This window comes from Lampetra fluviatilis, chromosome 36, assembly GCF_964198595.1.
Source record: "Lampetra fluviatilis chromosome 36, kcLamFluv1.1, whole genome shotgun sequence".
Taxonomy (NCBI): domain Eukaryota; kingdom Metazoa; phylum Chordata; class Hyperoartia; order Petromyzontiformes; family Petromyzontidae; genus Lampetra; species Lampetra fluviatilis.
In genome coordinates, this window is record NC_136310.1 from 144,035 (window position 1) to 165,304 (window position 21,270).

Below are 21,270 nucleotides of genomic sequence, written 5' to 3' on the forward strand. Positions count from 1 at the left end.
GCCACAAGTCGGAATGACCCATTCACCAGGAAATGAAGAGCGTAGAAAATCAGTCAGGCATGGCCCCCGTTTCATTCCTTGCACCAGGAGTCAATGCCAACCACGCTGAATTGAGCTTGCTTAGGAAACTGGGAGTATTATTGTGTGACAGATCGTCACTATGACAAGTCGTTGTGAATAGCGGGTCACATTTATCTATGTGGCACAACCTCAATTCCACTTGAAACTGTGTGGGGCCACAGTCTCATCTTGTCGTGCGTAAATATCCCCGATGCTTGGAGTGCATGCATCACCAGCCATGGGACAAAATCGCCAAAACGACTTTGCTTTGGCGATTTTGTCAGAAGTTGAATCCACCCAATGATGTCACTAAGCGAGGATTGTTCAACATTTTTTTATGGCATTAAGAAAACTAGGCAAAGATTATCTCCAGGGAAAGAGAATGCTTCAGGGCAAGAGAAAGCCCACCCATGCAAAACACCCATGATGGCCATTGCTACAAACACTGATGACAGCTGACCGAGTTCAAAAACCATAGCAGGAAAAGTGAATGTGTTTGCATGTGACTAATGTGACCAATGCTGGCTGCACAGCAATTTGCATACTTCACAGACACTGACTCTATGAGTGGGTCTATATATATGTAGCGACTGTGAACGTCACTGTGTGGTGCCGGGCTTACGAAGCCACGGCGGATAATGTGCTGTCATTATGCGCAGCCCGGTTACTGGGCGTAGTACCAGCCCTAGCGGGGCTTGGGTGAGCGCTGGTCAGCACGGAGGCACCGCGAGCAGCGTGCGGTGCGGGCTCCCGGTGAGGGAGCGAGAGGGAGCGTCAGCCAGCCAGGGTTACCTTGGGGCATGATACGCCGGTTGACCTGCCGACACGTGACCGGATGATATTGCAGGGGGGCCACCGGTGGACGGGAGCCGCTGGACGGTCACGTGGTATAAAGGAGCTCTCGGGAGCCTTCGGGAAAGAGCTCGAGAGATCTGGAAGGTGGGCGGGGCGAGGGGCGGAGCCAGCCCCAGTTATGTTGTGTGTTGAGTTGGTGAAATAAATAGTGTTGCTCCAAAGACAACGTTTGCGACTCAGTTGGACTCACTACAAAAATGAATAACTCTATATAAACAGTCTTGTGTCGCATCTGTGGTTGGGTAATGTCTACAGAGTTACTTCTGTTCGGTTTGCTCCATCCGTGCACTTTTATGGTCCCTCGTTGCCTTCTCCCCGTCGTGGGCATCCATACCACATGGTCATGTTATGCTGCTTTGCACAGATGCGTGCGTGCTTGTGAGGTCTGCGCAGACCACATGGAACTGTGGTCCCTTCCCACGATGCCGTGCAGCCCGAACACACGCAGCAGTTTAAGCCGTCGCGTTTACAAGCCGACCCAAGGTATTGCCCCCTAGGCTCGCGTTCCCAAGCGGTGCACGGGGCGTCTCTGGACAGCGTCGTGTCTCCCGTTGTCTCCCCCACGACCCCGGGTGCGCAGTCACAAGCCCCTTTGATCCCTCGCAATCCCACAATGCGAGCGCTGCGCAGGGTTTACACAGGTTCACGCTGCCGTGCCGCTTCTTGTTATAATCTGAATGCTTCTACTGTGGACGGTGCGGGGGGAATCGTGATCATTAGGGTGCCCTAGTTGAGGTCTCCGGGGACTTTGGAATTTTCACTGAATCCAGAAGCCAAAAACATTCTAAGAATGCCGGGTGCTTGTATTTATAAAACAAAACAATGAATAAAAACAAAATCAAAACATACAATTGTGACAATAATGATGAAGATATGAATGATGGTACAGCAAGAACGATTTGTCCATTAGCAGTACCAGGGTGAGACCGAGAGGCAGGCCTTGGGATAGGTGGTTTGAGGTGCTGAGTCCAGCATGTGACGGAGTGTGGAGTGGATGTGGAGATGATGGCACGGGACAGAAGTGTGTGGAGAAAGAAGAACAGTAAGGCTGGCCCCACAGGAATGACAGAAACGCCATAATGACGAAGAAGAAGGTTGCAGCATAATAATAAAAAAAAGCAGTGATTATGCAACACATCAACACATGCAGCCACCAGCGCGGTCATGTGTTCAGAAATAACTGTAGTCCAATGGGCACCATGTTGAAGGCAGATCGTGGCACAGGAACAGGCAACATCTCCCACCTGCCTCGGCATGCGCACTCGACGTGTCGCGTCGCTCCAATACTGGACCAACCGTCTCCAGCACGTAGGATTTCCCTACAGCTGCTCAAGAGGTGGCGGCAGTAGCAGCATTAACAACATCTTCACCAGACACAGCAGCAGCGGGACCTCACAAAGCAAAATTAAAACTGCTCCCAGGCTAAAGCTGCCAGGATCCTTACATGAGTGTCAGCATCAGCCCGTGCGGTCACCGAGCACGCTCGCAAGCCAACGTAGCGGCGGGGAGGACGACCGCTGGCCCCCCGCACCAGCGGCGAGTACGTTCGCGGTGGGCTCGGCACGTACCAGAGTCTGCTCGTACTTGAGCGCCGGCTGTGGAGAGCGGTTGCTGGCCTCCATGGCTGCTGTGTCCAGGTCGGGAGATCCTCTCTCTCTCAGCGACGTCGATGATGAAGGCCACCCCGGCTCAGTTGTGAGGGCGCAACGCCGTGTCCCAGCACCGCCGCCGCCTTCACCACGCCGACCTGCCAGACGAGACGGCGGAAAAAATATATATACACGCGCAGTAAATATAAACCCCGCAGGCACACGTGTGCCAAGACTGCTAAATAGGGTAAATTTCTTAAGCGCACAATGTCTCATTGTGCGGAACCTGTGTGTGTGCGCGTATTACACAGCACCTGGCACGGCTCTGATAGCCACGCCGTGCTCCAGCGTGGGGATTTTGTGTGAAGTCTCATCAGCAATTCCGCTCAGTTGAGTGTGCCTCAGACTTTGCCCTCGCTCGCAGGCACGGTGGCCCCTCCTCCACCAGCGTCTCAGGCTGTAAGTGCTGTCATGTGATTAAGATTTCCTGGGCAATCTCTGCGGCGGCGCAGGGTTCCGCGGCATCTTAGTGTGGCGCGGCGCGAGTTCCTTCCCGCGCGTGGGGAAAATACTCGTGTTTTGCTCCGCAGCCCGCTCCGTGGAAAACATCACTTACATCAGCACCAGCTGTTGGCTTTGCTGCAGTTTAAGAAAAAAGGAACCTTTACGTTCCGCATGACATCATGACACACGGCATCCAAGAACTGGAGCGAAAGTGTAGCTCTCCGTGCTCGACTTCAAACACTCTGCGCTGGCAAAGTGGCAGCTCAGAGCGCGGTGTGTAGCCACCGAGGGCACATTCCCAAAATCGAGAAACTCCAGCCGCACGTTTGCCAGATTTGAACAAGTGGCTTTACCAGAGCCTGGAGACTCCAAGTCAGGGCGATCGGCCCACGTGCCCATTGCCTATGCGAGATTTTGTGTCTGACAGGCGGAAAGACGATCGTGGAGCACCTCCTTGCCCAGAGATGACCTCAAGAAACCACCTTCAGCAAGAAAGCAAATCTGAAGTCCACAATTACAGTAAAAACATCTATTTCCCAAGTCAATCCCCACTGTGTTAATGGCGTCATGCCACAAGCTGCAGTATCACTTTGGAACACTCGCAGCGCAATGTATCATGCTGTGCTAGAGAACAGTCCGAGGAAGGAGATATCACAGAACAACTTCTGATAAGCATTCAAGTGGCCTCTTTTGTCCACACACGCCCTGCACAGAGGATACGGCATTCAATCTAAACTATTAACATTTTCAGAGCAGAAATGCTCGCAAATTGAAGTGAAAATCAAATTTAACTTCGTGTTTTTGTGAAATTATTGGTCTCTGGGCTGAGGTCATCAACTCGCCACACTTGAGCATCTAGTCGAATCATGGGCGGCTAAACCCCAGACTGAAAGCGCTCCAACCGCCTGGGATTCTAAACCAACTCGGAACATTGCCTCACATTCAAAATGTTCCCTTAAGTCATGTGTAAAATCCAGTTTTTATTGTAAATCAGTAGGAAAGCTATTTCCCTAAATATAAAACAACCATAACCTTTTGCAACGGTCAATGTTGCCGTCTCACTTAAGCAAGTGGGAAACTTCTCTTCAAGCAGTAGAATCCCAGCCTGCAGCCGTTTGACCCAAGAATGATTCACAAAACGTAGGCATCACTTTTCTTGGACAATTAATAAATACAATCTATTTTTTCCCCATCAGCAAAACAGACTCCCTTTTACCCAACACTGCATACACACAGGGGACACAACACCACCGCTCGGTGGATGGTTTCTTGGCTGACGTCTTGACTTGTATTCAGGGACAGAGAACTCTCGTTTTTTACCACAAACGTTAAACAATGATTCATTAATAGCGTTGCGCAGCAAGAATTATAATGACCTCTAGAGGCCCGAGGGCAGTGAATGAGGAGTGACGTTGGCAGGGCCCCCAGTGTCGTCTGCCAGGTCCCAGCGCCCCTGCTAATGAGGGTTTCTTCGTGCCCTCGCTCACCCCTCTGCTCACCCTCTCTCCAAGCTCACTCCCCGCTCACCACTCTCTCCCTACCATCCCCGCTGGCCGCTCTCTCTCTCTCTCTATTCACACCCCTCTTTCCCCTCTCAAAACGTACTCAAACCACTCTCCCCTCTCTCCGGTACAGGCGGAGAGCATAGATGGGGAAGCATAGAAGTAGAGTACAACACTAGATTTTGGTGAACTGCCCTCTGGGCCCCACAGCGTATCCCATGCAGCAGCAGCCTGCGCAGTGTTCCTAGCAGGTCATACAGATTACACCCACCGTGATTGCGTGTGCTTAGCATGCAGTAACGCGCTGTATGTTGCTACGGTAATCTGAAATTAGATTCCAAAGGGATCGAGTGTGCAGGACACAGTGCACACTTGGAGATTGTTATCGCTTGGTACGATCATTTAACGACCGCTATTGGAACGAGGGGAATTGAATGCAGGTCGTCGTGATCACACGCTCGACGCCCCTCCCCTGCACGGCAGCGTGGGTGGGACGATGGCAGGAGACCAGGTCCCCCCAACACTCCCATCCCTCCACAATTAGGGTAATTTTCAAGATCCCACTCGCCACCTTCAAGGTCCTCCATAGCCTCACCCCTGCCTAACTCTCCACTCTCATCTCACTCAACTCCACTCCACACACTCTCCAACTTCTCCCCTCTCATCTCACTCTATTCCCATCCATACACTCGAGCTATTCAATTCACACTCGATTCATGTGACCAAATGACCCAGAAGGCATCCGAAGCAGGCTGAGCCGAGATAGCGCTTGGATGAGTGACCGCCATGCACCACGGGTGTTATGGACTGCTGCGGGGCTATGTTGTCAACAGAGGCCATTTCCGAAAATTCCATTGCTGTACTGTATTATGTTCCATCATCTACACTCTTTGCCTTCACCAACCCGTGATGAAGTATGGCCATATAACCCCCACAACCCACACAGCATGGGGAGGCTCTCATGCAGTGGTGGGCTGTCATCGGGGCCAACCAGCTTGACCTTTGACCCCGTTCCCAGCTCCCGTGTGCCCCCTACCCACCGGGGGGTCAGCTGGGGCAGCCTAACGAATCCCGATGTCCAGCGGGCGAAACGCCAGCATCCCAGCACACTCGCAGCTGGGATTAAATGAAGGGAAATGTGAATATAAAATTTTTACAGCTATAAGGAAGTTGTTTTACTAAGGCATTTCCACCCTTACAGGCAGCTCTTAAACAAACACCGCTGCCTTTGCACAGCACAAGAGCAGCGTTCACTCAAGACACGCACGCATCTCACACAGGGAACCCCAGTCGCTGTGTGCACTCACCCACTCGCTCACCTGCCCACCCACCCATTAATTTACTCAGTCACCAACTCGCTTATGAATAAACCCACATATTCAGTCACCAACTTACCTACTAAGCTACCCATCCACACATTAATATGCACGCCCACCCACCCAATCACTCAGTCACCAACTGACTCACTAATCCACCCACCCACTCACTTACCTGCTCGCAAATCCACTCACCCGCTCAATTGTGAATGCACACATTTGCTCATTCAATTACATAATCACTCCCTAACTAACTCACTAACCCACCCACTCATTCATTCACATAGCTAGATATGAATTCTAAGCAAGCTACAAGTGACATATTCCATGCAATCACAGACAGTTACATTTGTTTTATAAGTAATAAGTGAATCAGTTTATATGACCATGTTTTGATTCGAATAAGTAAAGTCAAGTTTGTGTGACCAGATAAGAACTCGAGAGACTAGGATAGGAGTCTAATTTGCAAGAGCGACCTGGGTGGTCACCAAAATAAGAAAAGCCAAGCAAATAAAATAAAATGCAACAAACGGTAATCGGAGGAATAACTGCATGAAATTAGAAATTGAAAATCGAAATGAAGCGAAGTCATTGTTTCTAGTAATTCAGGTCTGGTGAATCCCATTCATTCCCCCAGCGCCAGCACTTGGTGGCCGTGCGCCCCTCTCGCTGCCAATCCCTTCTCTCCACGCACCCCAATCCCGTGCAGTCCACTCACTCTCTGTTTTTTCCTGAAACGAACAATCCGTGGTGGAGTGTTTAAGTAACAGTGTATTAATAAGGCAGAGGTTTTTTGTTTTCCCCTCTGCTGCCAGGAGGATGTTATTGCTGGAGTCCTCCACCAAACCCAATGTAAGTAAAACGCGAAAAAAAGTAAGAGTGCTTTCGCGCAGATCACCAGGAGCAAACCCGAGCTCCAGGACGTGCCATTAACCAAACAAGCGATCAGAGACGCGTGCCTCCACGCAACACCCCCGCCACTCTAGCCAAGACAGGCACGGCGCACAAACACAGCGATGCTCCTTTGTCCACACGTTTCCCATTTCTCGAGATGCGCACTGGGCCACGCGCCCATCGGAGAGACGGGTCACGCGGGTCACATGCGCGTCCGCGTGCCCATAGAAATAGCTGCCCTGATCGCCAGCCATGCAAACACGGGACGTGCCCCCCGCCCCCCGACCGGAGCTGCGGGGCCCGTGGAATCCCTCGTTAAGGGAGTGCGTCAGTCCGCTTGTCAAGCGAGGCACTCCCATTTACGTGCCGCGAGTGGCGACCCCTGTCCCAAGGCCTTCTCTGGTTTCGATCGCCGCCACCGCCGCCTCGGATTCTCATCACTGCTAATCACGGCAGTGAGCGTTGCTCCTCGGGAGTTGATTAGAAAGCGTTCGCTCGCCATCCCACCCACTCGCTCTGGTGGTGTTGAGTGGCGAGGAGACGGGAGAGGGCATCCTGCCAGCAGCTCGGCCCTGCATGTTTCACGGGAGTAGCGCGTGTCAGGCAGCACTTGCATCTGTCCTTCTCATCTTCTCCCGTGCGGGGCTTAATCTCGCCACATCGCGGTGCAGACAAAGGGAATCATCGCATAATAAAACCTTCCTCCGGTGAATGATGAACACCAGCCTTAAGCCAACGCATGTTGTGGCTCCAGAATTCCCGTTTTTCGGCACAAACAGCTGACCAATAAATGTTTCATGTGTTTAGTATAAAAGCATTTAGATTTACTTCCCGTCTAAATGCGACTGCATTTTATTTGATTATCATGATTCTAGTGTAACAATATGCGACTTGCATCGTGCAAGAGAATTTATAATTTGGGATAAAGAAATTATATAAAAGCAAATGTTACCGTAAATAAGAATTATATATTCATCCTGAATAGCTTTACTGAATGTCAAGATTCTTTGTCAGGAGTGTCCTGCCAAGTTTTCTGGGGGCATTGAGAAATTTAGAGGTACATTTTCAGCATTGGAATGCTTGGCTAATACCGGTTACATTGTGTGTGTGTGTTTTAGCTATGGGTAGAACCCGGAGGAACCCCACGCAAAACAGGGGGAGAAGCTACAAACTCCACAGAGTAAGGCGCATAAGCCAGGAATCGAACCCTTCTTGCTGTTCGGCGCGAGCGTTACCACTTGCGCCGCCACCCTGTTGCCCTTTAGGCTACCGGAGCGACAGCAAAAACGTACCAATGGGAATTTTCATTCAAGAAAAAAAAACTAAACGTTAATATCAAGACAACCACGAAGAATACATTCTGGAATTGAATCGTGACCCCAGATTGTGACGACTGTGCGCATCGCCGACAGTGTGATACAGCAACGTAAGTACGTACATAGACACAGCAACGTAAGTACGTACATAGATACAGCAACGTAAGTACGTACATAGATCGCTCCTCTCGCGAACGATGGAGCACCGGCCCTTTGTGGACACACGAGAGAAACAGCAGCCATGCGCGGTGTTGGCACGGACAGCTGAACAATTGCGCGCAATGCGTACACACGGCACAAATAGAGCACAGGCAGCACCACCGTCGCACATCGCCACAACAGTCGTCCACAGCTGCACTGCGCCACACACACCGCATTGTCCAGAACGCACACTACCTCTGTTTAGAGCAGGGCTCTACAGCACAGGTTTTGAAGAAATATTTTAGCAAGTGAAAGTTATTATTTTTGTTGTTGTAACAAAACACGTAATTGGTGAACGTCCAAGTGTTTATGTAAAAGTCTGTGGCCATCACAAACAGCTGACTGTGTGTAAGAGTTTACCTCGTTTTGTGAGAACCTGGCGCCAAGACGGAGCTCCCGGGACGGAACCCCGAGTACAGTCGGCACATTGTTTCATCGCACGTGGCTTCAGTGTTTTGATTTTCCAAATGGGTGGCAGGGTGGCGCAGTGTTAACACTTGTGCCTCAGCAAAAAGTTTTTGGGTTCGATTCCCGACTCGGGTGCCTTTCTGTGTTGAGTTTGTATGTTCTCCCCGGTCTGCATGGGTGCCACTCTGGGTTATCCAGTTTCCTCCCATAGCTAAAACATAACGTATCTAGTCTTGGCAAAACATTCCAATGCTTCCAATTTTCCTTAAAATTGCGTAATTGGGATTGCACATAGCAACATCATCCCCTACTGTGAAAACCTGAGAGGACCTTCATGACAAACTAGTCTTGATACACGGTGAGGCTCTCCTGAGTAAACAAGCATCGTAATAAAATTATAATTAACCTTTATAATTAACCTAAATATGGCAGCTGCAGTCAACCCTCCTCCACAGGCCGACACACTCTCACATCTGAGCAGCTCTCCCACATATCATGGAACATTATTTGCCAGTATCAAAGTATGAAAAACAATGATAACAGTTTTACCCTTTCTGGCAATAAAACAGGTTTTAAGATACTCTTTGGTTCTTTCGGTGAAGTCACGGAGGTATAAAAATAATAGATCACGACGTTTCGATCGCAACACAAGCAACCGTCATCCGGTGAGACCAACACAGCAGGAGAACTGCTGACGAAGGAGAAAGAGCTGCTGCAACAAGAGGTTATATAAGGTAGGAGGAGGCAAGCTGCTGATGCAGGCTGCTTCCAAAGGGAAGAAATGGGCGTAGCCCAAGAGTCATAAACGACTGCTGCGCATGAGACAAGGGGGAGATCGGCGGCAGGAGGATAGAGAGGGGTGGGGCATAGATAAGGGGGGGGGGGCTGCGCCGCTCCGCTGCTCCCTTCTCCACCGCTGGCTCCGCGGGGTGGAGCTCCGCGAGGATGGACGCCGTAGCCAGGAGCAGCTCTGCGAGGCAGGCGTGTGCTCCCTCCCTGCCGGCATCGAGCTGTTGCGTGCCCGGCCGGCGCTCTGCTGCGCCGGCAGCGCTTCACCTCCATCCTCCGGGGTCGCCATCCCCGGGGCTGATTTGGGGATAAGATCTTCATCTTCGTCGTCTGACGTCCTGGGACGTAGTCTGCACCGCGTAGACATTGTCTAAATGGCTAGCTAAGTAAAATAGCGTTTCGCCACTTCCGGCACCAGTTGCAGTGAGTTCAACTGAGTCGCAGAGATACTCCTTGGAGGCAACACATTTTTTGATACCAACACAAAGGGGCAACTGCCCCTTTACCAGATAACAACCTATGGTGGTGGACCACCAGGCTCACTACACTAATCACACTGGGAGTAGCTGCAACGGACAGGACCCCGGCTTGGGTCCAGGTCCACGTGTTGGTGACTCTTCTCGGACGTAGAACATACATCTTCAGGATAACAACAGCAACGCTGCACACCGGTCCCTCTGGGGACCCGGCTTATATCCTCACTGGTCGTGGCTGGCCCTGCCCTTGGCCACGACCACCTTCTCGAATCCTCTAGCAGGATCTCGCCCCGACACGTGACCACCCCTTGCCCCCGCTTGGGGCCCCTGTGTAGATCTTACCCGTCACGTGCCTTCTGGGGTCAACCAGAGTGCCATGGCCTACATTAACCCCGTTCATGGCCGGCACCCTCACACCCCCTCCTATAGGGGACAGCACTGCACGCCGAGCGTGGTGCCACTCGGCGCTCTCGATCAGCGCTCACAGAGCCCCTCTAGGGCCGGCACCACACAGTGACGTCTGCGATGTCACTACACATATAAGAGACCAGCCAGCACAATCGGTTGATTATATCAAATAATCAGCTACGAATTACAATCGACCGTGTTTGTGATCGACTACTCAGGCCTCTTTTAAAACGATGGTCACCCAGACATACTGCTGCATGAAACCCACTCCAAGCCATGCACAGCGGGACACGGCTAATGATGCCGATTGCGTTGCCGAGCCCCGCCCATCAACTCCCGTTCAGCGGCACACGTGGGTAGAACAGATGTCAGAGTTTTTCCCCATAACTATTTTCGTGTTATCCGATTAGTCGAGTAATCAAATCGAAAATCGGTAGAGGAATCGATGACTGAAATAATCAGATCATCAGGCTCTACATAATAGGACATACCATCCTCGGATATCAGGGGAATTTACAGAGCAATTGGGGACACGAATTACAGGAGTAGTGTATGACAGGAGAGTTTCACGGTGACTATGTCTGCAAGGGTCTTAAGCCGAGACCGCACCTGTGCAATTGGTTCTGCAACCACATCGCTAATAATGAAATCAACGCACAGCTCATTGCCCAACACCGCTGTGGCCACATCTGTGCAAACGTTTCAGCAAACCACCCAGCCTCCTACCCTTCACTTGTCTCTCTAAATACCACTCGTACTATATGAGTTATTTGAAGCTTTTGTGACTGCAGGAATCCATACTCTTTGGTTCTTTCTTTTTAAAACACTCTGCCTCAACAGCAGACCATGCTTTCCCACCTGATTATGGACGCTTGTGTTGCGCCCGAAACGTCGTGATTTATTTTATTTGATACCTACGTGCCTTTACCGAAAGAACCAAAGATTATATGAGTTATATTACAGGAACAAAAACACGTTTTTTACACATGGTTGCGTGTATTTTTTCTCCTGGCCCTCTGGTTTTTCTCTCCACATTTAGAAACGTGTGTTTAGAGAATTTAGATTATTTTGTGGCTATAAATTTCCACGTGCGAAGCCACTTCGTTGAGCTATAATTCATGGCCAGGCTGCTTCTGTAAAGGAAGTTTATAGCTCAGTGGGCCTTACCAAGTAAGATTAAAAAAAACATTGTTTAGTTTTATTTGAAAAAAAATGTTTAGTGATTTTTTTTACTTTCGGATACTTTGCGCTCCGAACATGTTTTGTATTGTTTGTTGTTGTAACGTTCTGACCCGCCCCTACTGGACATCTCTGAAAAAGGACTTTATAGCTATTCTATGGTTCTTTCGGTAAAGTCACGTAGATAAAATAAAAAATAATAACAATAAAATAATAAAAATGAAAATAAGTGAATAAAAAATAATTTAAATATCACGACGTTTCGATCGCAACACAAGCGGTCGTCATCAGGAACAGGGAGGTTAGCCTCTGAGGGCAAGCTGTTTATAAAGGTTTTGAGATGAAAGAACCATGCAATATGAATTCCTGCAGTCACGAAACTTTTAAGTCAAGACTTTATAGCTCATCGGATTCCTCCAGTATAAATAAATACTCTGATTTTGATTGAAGAGGGGAGTTTACCTAACTTATTTTAAAAATTAAATACCATAAGTAAAACACGAATTAATGTCCGAAACAAAAGGTAAAAACATTGCCATTATTTACAGATCAACCTGCATCTACATCAGCTCGCGGACCACCTGGAGAATCGTCGCGGACCGCCAGTGATCCGTGAACCAAACTCGGAGAGCCACTGCCCCAAAGAACTGCCATCACAGGTGGCACCGACGAGTGAGGAGGCATCTGGGCTGGGCTCATGGACTAAAGGGAGTGCCTTCAGTACACAGGCCGAGGCCAACATGTTCTTGTTTGGAACGATGACACCAGCTTATGACTCTTTCTCCGACTGACAACTCCAGTGATTACTGTTTCTTTCGCTCGAGCTGCTTCAAAACGGCAAAGGGAAACACCGCTGCGTCACGTAACCAAGTTACGTCGGTTCTGCCGGGGAAGTCTGGTGGTGGACCCTGGCTTACACCACCCCCCAATGGGTGCACGTTTCCCCACTATCAGTGGTCGAATGGGAATACATTTCATAAGCACGTTAAAATATAAGCATGCCAGGTGTTTAATATTTAACAATGAAAACACACATTTGACAATACTACCACCGTATCTAATCGGGCAGGTCGTGAGCAGATTGAGATTAGGTCGAGACAAGTGAGACTTTAGACCGAAGGGCAATCGAGTCTGCAGCCAGGAGACAACCAGTGAAGGACGGCCCCTTGGCTCACAATTAGAATCCTACACAAGGAGAGGCGACCAAGTGGACCAGTGGTCAGAGCGTTGAGCTGGCACTGCTGAGATCCTGGATTCGAATCCAGGATTCAGTTGCCTGTGATTAAACGGGGTCCTCAAGTATTGACACAAATTCACATTTATTTAGTTCTGCTCTTCAATTGCTAAATCCAAGCTCTTAGAATTATAGTGTCAATTTGATTGTTGCAGTGAACCTCAGTCTCATATGCAGTTGGAAGGTGCTGCCCTCTACTTTGCAGACCAGAGGTCGCTGGAAGGGATCTGAGAGGTAGCTCTGTGATATCTGCTTCATTGGGCCATTTCCTTACAAGAGTACCGCATCTTGTGACAATGTAATGTCGGTAGCACAATTGGGATAGAACTGGGGTAGAATACCCCAAAAAACTTTAAAATAAAATCCCACGCAAGGAGGCAATGATAAGAAACCCAGTCAACGTAATCGCCCCAAGTTTCCCGGTAGATAGCAGTATAACAATGGACTGTTGAATCCATCTGTGTGAAGCTTTGAGGATTACCTCCTTGTATGCACTGATTTGCTCCTCCACGAAATTGAACACTCACTGACAGAATTGGCCAAACATCCAAAAACAAGAGCACCCTCCTGAGAATAGCAATATCATCAGCTGATGCTCCCTCTTGTGCAATATACCTTCTACCACCCCAGCCCCCCCTTTCAAAGGAGATCTGTTATCTCGTTGGGTTTCGCTTGGCTATAAATAAATAACTATCTGTGACTTTTGAACATAACTCTCGTGATGCTGGAGGGGAGTACGGCATGACTGTGGGCAGCACTGCTGAGGGTACGTTATGTTAGCCGTGACCCTGAGACGTTGACTTACAACAAAGGGAAAGGTCACCAAAGGTCAGAGCGATGGCACAGCTATTAGCTCACAATGCTATGAACCCAGCAACCTGGGTTCGATTCCCGGCCATGGCGACCATCAGCAGCGAGTGATGTCTGAACTGGATCACGGTGCCTCTCATCACCAACTCGCACTGACTGCTCTAATGAAGTATCATCAAACTACCCTGATGGCTGACAGCATGGGGAAGCTTTCATCCATCTGGGGATCAACAAAGCACTGTGGAGTCTTAAATCACCCGTAAAGGCAGTTTCCATGCTGCTGTCAACACATGCCTGCATTGACACACAGATGCACGGACACACAGATGCACGGACACACACACCCGAGAAACGCTGCTCCAGAAGCCACCTACGCACGAGCACGCGCCGCCGCTACCCAGCACAAAATGTCTCCACTACACCGCAGCAGCGGCAGCGGAGGCGGCGGCGGCGGCAGCGGAGGCGGCGGCGGCGGAGGCGGCGGCGGCGGCAGCGGAGGCGGCGGCAGCGGCAGCGGAGGCGGCGGCAGCGGCAGCGGAGGCGGCGGCAGCGGCAGCGGAGGGGGCCCGCTGCCAAGCGAGCGAGGGGCGCGTGGCGATGATGTCTCCTCGCAGCGCCGAGAGGAGGAAGCGGGTGGAGTCTTCTCCAGCAATCAACAAAAGGCCGCATTGCTCGCAGATTTCCCGTTATTTGTCCTCTAACAATCTAAAGAGATTTCCCCGGGGAATTAAATCCAAGTTTAAACACACAATACCGCTGAAGCAAAAGGTCAAGAGGTTCTCTCAAACGGCGGGCAATTGCCAAAAGTTGTGGTGCGAGCGAACGAGCGAGAAAACGGCCACGAACCCCATCGTGAATTTTCCGCATCAAACGCGGCGGACCCACTCTGCTCACCGGCAGACCCTTCACGGGTCTATGAGCAGACAGGAGACAGGGCAGAAAGCAATACAACACTTTTGATTCAAGAATAGCCTATTCCTTTGTCTTATTTTGTACTTTTCATCTGCTGCTCCCAGTCTGCAACTCCCTACCCACAGCAGTCCATGCTGACTCTCTGCCCCTATTCAAGTTCAGGCAAAATATCTTCCTCTTCCCCTGTGCCTGTGACTTACTGCCTCGATGAGATGAATATGCCCATTGTTTCTGTACAGCATCTTGAGATGCATTCGCATTTAGACACAATGTAAATCCACATTGCATTGTATTGTAAGCCATTGTTGTAATGTCTCTCTAGAATGTTCAGTCTTATTTGAACCATTAGAATATCTGGATTATAAAATTAATGAATCGACGCCTGAATCGTGAGTGAAAGAATCAATTTTAATTCGTGTAACTTACAGCACGTACGAATTCACCCGGAATACTCCCAAACCCATACGATCTGTGGAGCTAAGCAACGTTGCGCCAGGATAATGTTCAGATGGGCGACCATCATACAAGTCAGGTTGTCACAGGCAGTTTGCAGGGCAGGCCATCAAATTACATTGTTGAACTGTACTATGCTGCCACATCTATGGTTCCTTAGCTTCGCCAAACCACAATGGCCAGCATGGTGAAGTCTCGTCCAATAACCAAAATGCCCAGCATGGAGTGGCGAGGCCCTCATCTAGCAGTGGATTGAGAAGGGATACACACATACGCACACACGTGCGCGTGTGTTCGTGTGTCTGTGTGTGTTTGTGTATGTGTGTATGTGTGCGTGTGTGTGGGGAGCGGTAGTGTAGCGGTGCGCTATGAACCTGGCGACACGAGTTCGATTCCCGCTCACGGCCAACACCAGTGACGATTATCTGAACCGGTCCCGGCCTCCCCTAGGTCGACTCAGCCTCAAATGAGTACCTGGTGAGGTGTGTAAACATCGTCACTGGGGAGACAAAGGCGGTCGGGCGTGGTGCTGGCCACCCACCCCCTCGTGTACCGTTCTGGCCTTCATAGGTGCTCGCTAACAGCACTTGCCCCTACAGTCTGTTAAGGCTATACGGGGGATCTTTGTCTTTATCTTTGTGTGCGTGTCTGTGTGTGTGTTGTGTATATGTTTGTGTGTGTGTGTTTGTAACGTCAACCTGGGCGGCTGTGCACGCGACCACGATAGACCACGCCCCCTCCCACGTCTGTGGTGACGATAACGTCACCGGGCCCAGGAACGCGTTGCCAAGTGGATTGTGCCTTGTGCCCACACAAAACAATCTTCCCACAATGCAATATGATATGCAATTACAAAAAAAATTATTGTGCTTTTAATATAAATTAGTTTATTTAGTAGTCATACTTCTTGCTTATTGACGGGTGTGTATGTTACCCAATAGCTACTAATAGGTCATTATTCGTATGCCAAGTTAAGATACATTTAATAAAAAGATATTTAATCAGGCACCATGGTATAAAGTACAGTCCCGACCTCTTATTACTCATTATCTCGCTGGCTTATGTATGTGCGATAAAGATGGGCCATTGCTTGAAACGTTCCCCATTATATAGATATTTTCAAAGACATAGTGTTGTTGACAAATGTTTTGAGTTCATCAGAGAGTTGGGATATCCCATCATGCAAGAGATTACTCTACCCACTGTCCATTCCATTGCTTGGCTAATCGTATTACACGAATATTGTTGCAGAAAAGCCACAGCTTCGTTGCCATGGATGCCACTTGACGGGAGGTGATGGACAGGTCTTGGTCAAGTCATTAACACATTCCTCCTGCGGAGGGAGCTGGTCGGAACACGTTGGGTTGCTCGGTCAATGGCCAGGGTCAACGGCGGCGTGCTGTATTCCGCAAATATGGCCGACTGTGAGGGCGGGCACCAGCCGGCGTGAGTAGGTTAAACGTTGAGTTTTATAAGGGCACCACGGGTTGACCAGCCCCTCCCCACCCAGCCCCACCCCTCCCACCCTCCACACAGCCCCTCCCCGCCCAGCCCCTCCCCACCCTCCCCTCCCCACCCTCCCTACCCAGCCCCACCCTCCCCTCCCACCCCCCACCCTGCCCCTCCCCACCCAGCCCCTCCCCACCCTCCCAGCCCTTCCCTGCACGACGGACGGACACAATAATCCCCTGTGGGCTGGTGTAACCAGGAGGTTCCTGCCAGCACCAGCCGTGTCACGCATGGCGTGGCTGGCAGGGAATCTCGCGACTTCAGAGTGTTTGGACAGCTGCCATTTGTAAAAGGGGTCGAAGAAATGGATAACAGTCGAATGTAATTTTTTACCGAATAATTAACGTACAAAATGTCATTCGTCATATGAGCGACAATCAATACGACATAACGCAATATTATATTCCTACAAAACACGATATACAAATATAAGGAGTAATCAGTAGCTCTCTTCTCAAAGTTACCTTCCCAGCCGCGGATCCAGCTGTAACGAATGTTGTCTTAACAAAAACATGTCCCTGCCGATCCGTGACAAGGCGTGACTGATGTGCGCCGTGCGGCGCTGGGCCGGAGCGACTGCGTCGCGTTTACAAAACCACGGACGCACGAACCGTCCCGACCACGTCCCGGCTGCCCCCGTCAGGCCCCGGCTCACCCGTTCCAACGTCTCAGACGAGGCCCACGAGCCACGCGGCACGGCGATTCACCAGGATGATGGTAGCCACGGAGGCCCCACCGACAAGGACGCCATCGGAAACGCCCGGAAACTTAAGATGCGGCAAAAATTAATCGTCTATTAATATGACCCCGTGCATCAATCACGCAATGGGACGGTGGCCGTGTCCTGCTTCAGCCTATCCTGCCACTACTGCCCACAGACAAACACGGCCACCGGGGGAGCTGAGCAACCACTCCACCACTCAGCCGAGACACGATGACGGCTCGGGAGGAGCGACTCGAGGGCGGTGTGACCAGGGCGACGTGAAAGGAAAATGACGCTTCAATGAAGGTATAGAGCCCTGCAGTGGCTGGCTCGTGCCACTGCTTGCAGGAGAACACTCGAGGAGAGCCCTCCTGAGAAGGTATGTTTCGTCTACTCTTCCCCGCTGGCCAGATGTCTTAGAGAAGGTGAGAATATCGACATTTTACCCCACCACACATCACCTGCTGACCGACTGTGGTGTACACAATTGCACTGCCGCGTAGACAGTGGCAGGGCGCGGGGGGGAGTGGAGGGTGGACCGACGACCTTTGTGTTGCAAGGCTGGTGTGCTGACCATTACAAGACAGCAGCATTTCTCGAATACAAAGCGCGGAATTAATGCCAGACTCAGGGATCCATATTTGCCGATAATAAGGATTGTGAATTCTGTGGCCTTTGTGGTTGAGGTGATTTGTGAATAAAATGGTTCTGCAAAGGACAGAGATGTCAGCTTTAGTGTTATAAGAGTAGTTGAGGCAGGGGTAACGTCTGTGTTACTCCGTGAGTTACAGAGCCAAACTTCAACAATAAAACTACTTAATGAACTTCTGCCTGTACAATGCAGGTGCTTGAGGACAATGCTAGGAATGTCACGGAAGGGCTAGGAATGTCACGGAAGGGCTAGATAAGCAACTTGAAAGTTCAACAAGGCGTTGTCGATGTGATCAGATGAGGTGGCCATGGGTGGGACATGTGTGCAGGGTTCAGGAGGGCAGGTGACCAAGATGGGCATCAGAGTGACACCCAGAGGTCGGCAGCCAAGGGGGAGGCCAAAAACCAGACGGTGGGAGATGTAACAAAGAACCTTGGAGCACCGCTCTCGGCTTTAGATCTGCGGAATGTGGCAGACGGCAGAAAGAAATGGCGAGTAGCGGTGACATCGATGGCCTCTTGGCTTTGATTGTAAATCGCGATTAAAGCTCAGTATATAATGCAGGACACACGGTGAAACACACATATACCAGTAGCACCTGCGTTTGGTGAAACAATGTCACTAGTATCAGCCTCTTACAAATTACATGATGGCTTAGCGACCCAGGTAAAATGTCTGCATCCAGGATACCTCTCACTATGGCTCTGGCTACGACATGTCCCGTGCCTCCTCCAGTCTACCAGCGACCCAGAAACTATGCAGTAAAAATATTAAGCCCTGATGATGGCGATACAAATTATTACTAATATGACACTGGTGAGGGTCTCACCTGGACTGCTGCTTAGACGGCCATGTTACAGGTGCAACACGTGGAGCTCACGTTGCCTCCGTGCAAGCCCAGCCATCACTCCTGCCACCATTCGTCACACGGCTCAGCAGTCGTGGCGATGGCCGCGGCGGGAGCAGCACACAGGAACGACGTTCCTCGGCGTCCTGGCCACAAAGAGGACGGCGGCACATGGGCACACGCGAGGCCTTCAGCGCGGCACGACACCCCCAACAGCATCTGCTCATCACTCCGTTAGCACCAGCAACCATTCCAGATAGACACCCAGAGCCCACACGCTTAACAAGAATACATTGCGCACTACACAAGAGATAACAATAGCTGGCTGCAAGCAGACTGTTAAGGAGACTGGCCTAGGACAGAACTTGTCACTCGTACGAATGATGACCGGTGATTGAGACTAATGCAGTATCAGCGGACAAGGGAGGGAACGTGTCTGAGAGAACATGAAGTGGAGAGAAGGAGCAATGGATTTAGCTCGTGTGCAGATGCTTGGTGGATTGTTAGATTATGGGACCTCGAGAGGTGGCAATGGTTTGTGGACGTCCTCATCCAGCAGAGGATTGATCATGGCAGATGATGATGAGTAAGTCAAGGCCTTAACAGAATTCAATCGATCAATACGTTTATTTAATGTGAGTAAGTGTCCTATATTTACATACGAAAACATCATTGAGCCTCAGGACCATTTTTCAGAAGAGTCCATTATTAAGTGTTTGCCATAAAAAGTGCTTTATATTTAAAACCAGCTGAGAGCGCATTGAGATGAAAAGTATTTTTTTAAGGGAAAGTTGGATCCATGGTGGTAGCTAAAGGGATCAACTGCTCTGCTCTCTCTGAGTAGACCTGGCCCAGCCATGAGCGCCTTGGATGATTGCTGTGCCAGACACATCTGATTTGTCATCCTGAAGCCTGTGAATGTTCTCACTGCAGAACAGTGGCGAGATTGGGCCTGTTTAAGGCTATGCCCGAAGCCTATTACCACATCACACAACATGCGCCCAATTCCATCGGACGTTGGAAGCCAAGCAGGTTTGAGCCTGGATAAAAGTTGGAGAGGTGACCACCAGGGCTTGCCAGGTGCTGTAGAATTGCTGCTGTGAGGTCGCAAAAAGATGGCAGTGTTGAGTGTTATCCCCTCTTACACGTGTTGGGTTTTCTAGCTGGTTCTCTGGTGTCCTTCCATGCGCCACTCATTAATTGAAATGGTTCAAACATACAAAATATCCAAGGCTTTTCTAGGTTATTGGCAACATTTTCGTCATTGTTTTTATTTGTAGAAAGAGGCGAGTGCAGAGTCTGGTGAAACAAGGCCACCAAGCTCCTTGCCCTTTCCCGTGCCACGTCTTCGCAGTACAAATGGTCACTTCTGATGTTCTCTTATAAAACCAGGAGATCCTGCCAAAGTTCTGCAAGTTCTGATTGTATCTGGGACAATGTTATCAAGATCCTAAAAAAACGACTAAAAATAGTTTGTGTGCACAGGAAGCATGGGCCCTGAGTGTTTTATGAACGTGACTTTTTGAACTGATGAACATCAGCTGTGCATACGGTGCCCTGCACTTGAACACATGTTGGAGGTTTGCACCACGTGTCGTAGTGGTCGGTAACATAGGAATGACTTGTCTGCATGGCAATGACATGTCCAAAGCAGTACGGCATGTAGGCTGCTGACACCTACCCAGAGTAAGGGTTTATCGTCTCGTACATGGGGTTTTTTTCCCCCTAGGCCTCCGGTTTCCTCCCATGGCAACAAATATTCAAAAACAAATCAGCCAAACATTTCCCACAAGACTTTCCTCGTTTCAGCAGTTATTAATGTGCATAATCAATGAGTACTATTCTGAGATGCAAAATAAATAGATATATTAAATGTTTTAATGTTATACAGTTCAAGATTTGATTTTCACATTCAACAGTCTCAATTCACTTCTAAATGCATCACCTGCAGTGCATTACACTGAGTGTATCAATCGTAAGATAAAAAAAACATATATTAATGGACTACACTGGCAATCGGGCTCGAGCATTAACAAATGTCTCACCACATTCATCACCCACCCTGTGTTAGACCACAACACCGCAGGTTACAACAACACACTCACCCACTCACCATCCTATAGGTCACAACAAACTCACCCACTCACAACACTAGATCACAACAACACACACACCCACTCACCGTATTATAGACAAGACAAAGATCCTCTGTATAGGCTTAACAGTGTAGGGGCAAGTGCTGTAAGCGAGCACCTATGAAGGTGGGAACGGCACAAGAGGGGGGTGGGTGACCAGCACCATGCCCCGATGTTTACACATCGCACCAGATACTCATTTGAGGACTCTTTCAGATGATCGTCACTGGTGTTGGCCGTGAGCGGAGATCAAAACCGGGTGGCCGGTTTCGTAGTGCAGCGCGCTGACCGCTACACTACCGCTCCTTCTCACCAGTGGCTTGAGACTTTTTATGACCGCATTCAACATCAATGTACGACGACGTTTCGTTCAACCTGCTTTGACCTAAATATTTATCAATAATTTGCCTCGCTGTGAATAGTAACAAAATAAACACGCAAACACACCTCACTTCTCATGTCCGTCCCTCCACATACAAAATATAAAATTAGTTTTTGCACATCCCATTAGTAACATG

At 49.8% G+C, this 21,270-nt stretch overlaps 1 protein-coding gene across 4 annotated transcripts in view; it reads right to left on the minus strand.

Annotated features, from left to right (window-relative positions):
• LOC144944978 (chloride channel protein 2-like) overlaps positions 1 to 13,932 on the minus strand; it is a 111,863-nt gene extending 97,931 nt beyond the window's left edge. The window contains exons 1-2 of one of the 4 annotated variants that reach the window (XM_078873098.1): positions 13,886 to 13,932; positions 2,484 to 2,662 (exon numbers count right to left, since the gene is read on the minus strand). In XM_078873098.1, coding sequence (XP_078729224.1) covers positions 2,484 to 2,537 — 54 coding nt within the window. In that variant the 5' untranslated portion in view covers positions 2,538 to 2,662; positions 13,886 to 13,932. Of the gene's footprint in view, positions 1 to 2,483; positions 2,663 to 2,818; positions 2,929 to 3,120; positions 3,234 to 13,885 lie in introns of those variants that run through there. The other 3 variants (XM_078873097.1, XM_078873099.1, XM_078873096.1) reach the window with 3 other exon arrangements.
• Positions 13,933 to 21,270: the final 7,338 nt, after the last annotated feature.